A 1,703-nucleotide genomic window follows, 5' to 3' on the forward strand; every position below is an offset into this window, starting at 1 on the left:
ACCCCTACATGCGGTGTATATCCAAATTCCACATCTAAAGATAGATCAAATAAATGAAAATAGTTTACATGGAAATAATTGGTGCAGCTAGTGACGCGCTTACGGTCAGTTCACAGTTAAGTATAGACGAACGGTCAGACACGGCAGGCTAGCCCGCGGTAATGACAGAAATAAACATTTCTAGCTGAAAGTTCCTTTCCTTTTTGTCAGAGTACGCCACTAGTCAGTCTCTCTTCCTCTCTCTTTCTCCCTTTCCGTCTCTCCCTCCCTATCTCTTCGATTTGCTTGTTATCTCTCTCCGTCACCGCCAGTCTTGACATCGGTTGGACTTGATGACGAGTTGTGCGGTTGTTTTGATACAGCAGTACTTTTAATTTGTGGCCGGTCACGACGGTTTCTTTTCGAAGATTAAATTCTGTAATTCGATTCTGATTTCTTTTCCCGTCATCAGATACAAGTAGAGATTTAGCGAGTAATTTATCATTAAAATGTCGGTGAAAACGGCGAAAATGTTTTTTAATTCTGGATTTGTCCAGACAAAAGGACTGAGGATGAATGTCGGGAATGTTGTAACCATAAAGAAGGCGCATAGTAACAGAACCAACACGGTTACCTGGTTCGAGTATTTCGATGCTCGGGTTGTTTCCGATTTGCCTTTCTTTCTTAATAAAGTGATAGAAGTTATTGTTGACATGATGGTTAACGAAGTGAACGGACCAATAGAGATGAGAATAGACGTTAGCAAAGGTTTGGTAAATGTAGGCACATTTTTGATGATACAACCGTTCTCACAAACATCGATAGTTACAAATAGATAACAATTACTCAGCGCTACGAAGCAGATAACGGAGAAACATAGTTTAGAAGCAGTATTCGGGCTCCAGAAACGAGGACCTCTAAACGGAAAACAAACGACACACATTCGTTCGGTAGCTACGAGGACCAGCGTCCACGGACTGCTCGAGAGACCAACTGATAGATAAAACTCAAAAAATATACATTGAACTCGTGTTGACGGTTTGATCAGTAATTTCCTACCGTGAAATGTATAAGATATAACGTTGATGTATTTACTGAAATAAGCGCAGATGAGAACCAAAGTGTCGCAGACGGCTAGTTGAACGAACATACGACTAAAAGAACGTCGCCATAGTTTACGTTGCAGCATAACTATCACGATGAGCAGATTACCGATGAATCCGAAAACAAAACTAACACTGGCGAACACGAGGTAACACCACAGATAGGTTCCGTGCATCGTAGTTACAACCAGTACAATGGCCGTATAAACATTAGTGGGATTTGAGCGGTTCTGAGGAATGGAACTTGCAGTCATTGCATCAACCAATCAAACTGTACTCTCAATTACAGCTCACTGATTATTGAAACTATATCTAAAGTTATATACATTTCACAAACATCGACGACGCGCCTTCTTCGTTCGTCAGTTCAAATGACCTTCAGTTCTGTACCCAACGTTGTACATGAAAATATCAAAGTAGTTTCTATTGTCCTCAGAATCTAAGACTGTACAATATGCCCATCGAATTATCATATTTGACGCGTCATTGATTAGACCCGAAAATAATGCACATCATTTTACCAATATCAAATTGTCTCATTTACACGCATATTTAACCTAATTTTTTACCCATAGCAAATTATCACATCTACCCATAGCAAACTATCATGTTTTACCACAC

General features: G+C 39.9%; 1 protein-coding gene across 1 annotated transcript; it reads right to left on the reverse strand.

Moving 5' to 3' along the window:
- Positions 1-385: 385 nt before the first annotated feature.
- LOC141909250 (uncharacterized) lies at positions 386-1,336 on the reverse strand. Its single transcript, XM_074799641.1, has one exon. The coding sequence runs from the start codon at positions 1,334-1,336 to the stop codon at positions 386-388; it is 951 nt and encodes a 316-aa protein (XP_074655742.1).
- Between the last annotated feature and the right edge of the window lie 367 nt (positions 1,337-1,703).

Source organism: Tubulanus polymorphus, chromosome 7 (genome assembly GCF_964204645.1).
Source record: "Tubulanus polymorphus chromosome 7, tnTubPoly1.2, whole genome shotgun sequence".
Classification (NCBI taxonomy): domain Eukaryota; kingdom Metazoa; phylum Nemertea; class Palaeonemertea; order Tubulaniformes; family Tubulanidae; genus Tubulanus; species Tubulanus polymorphus.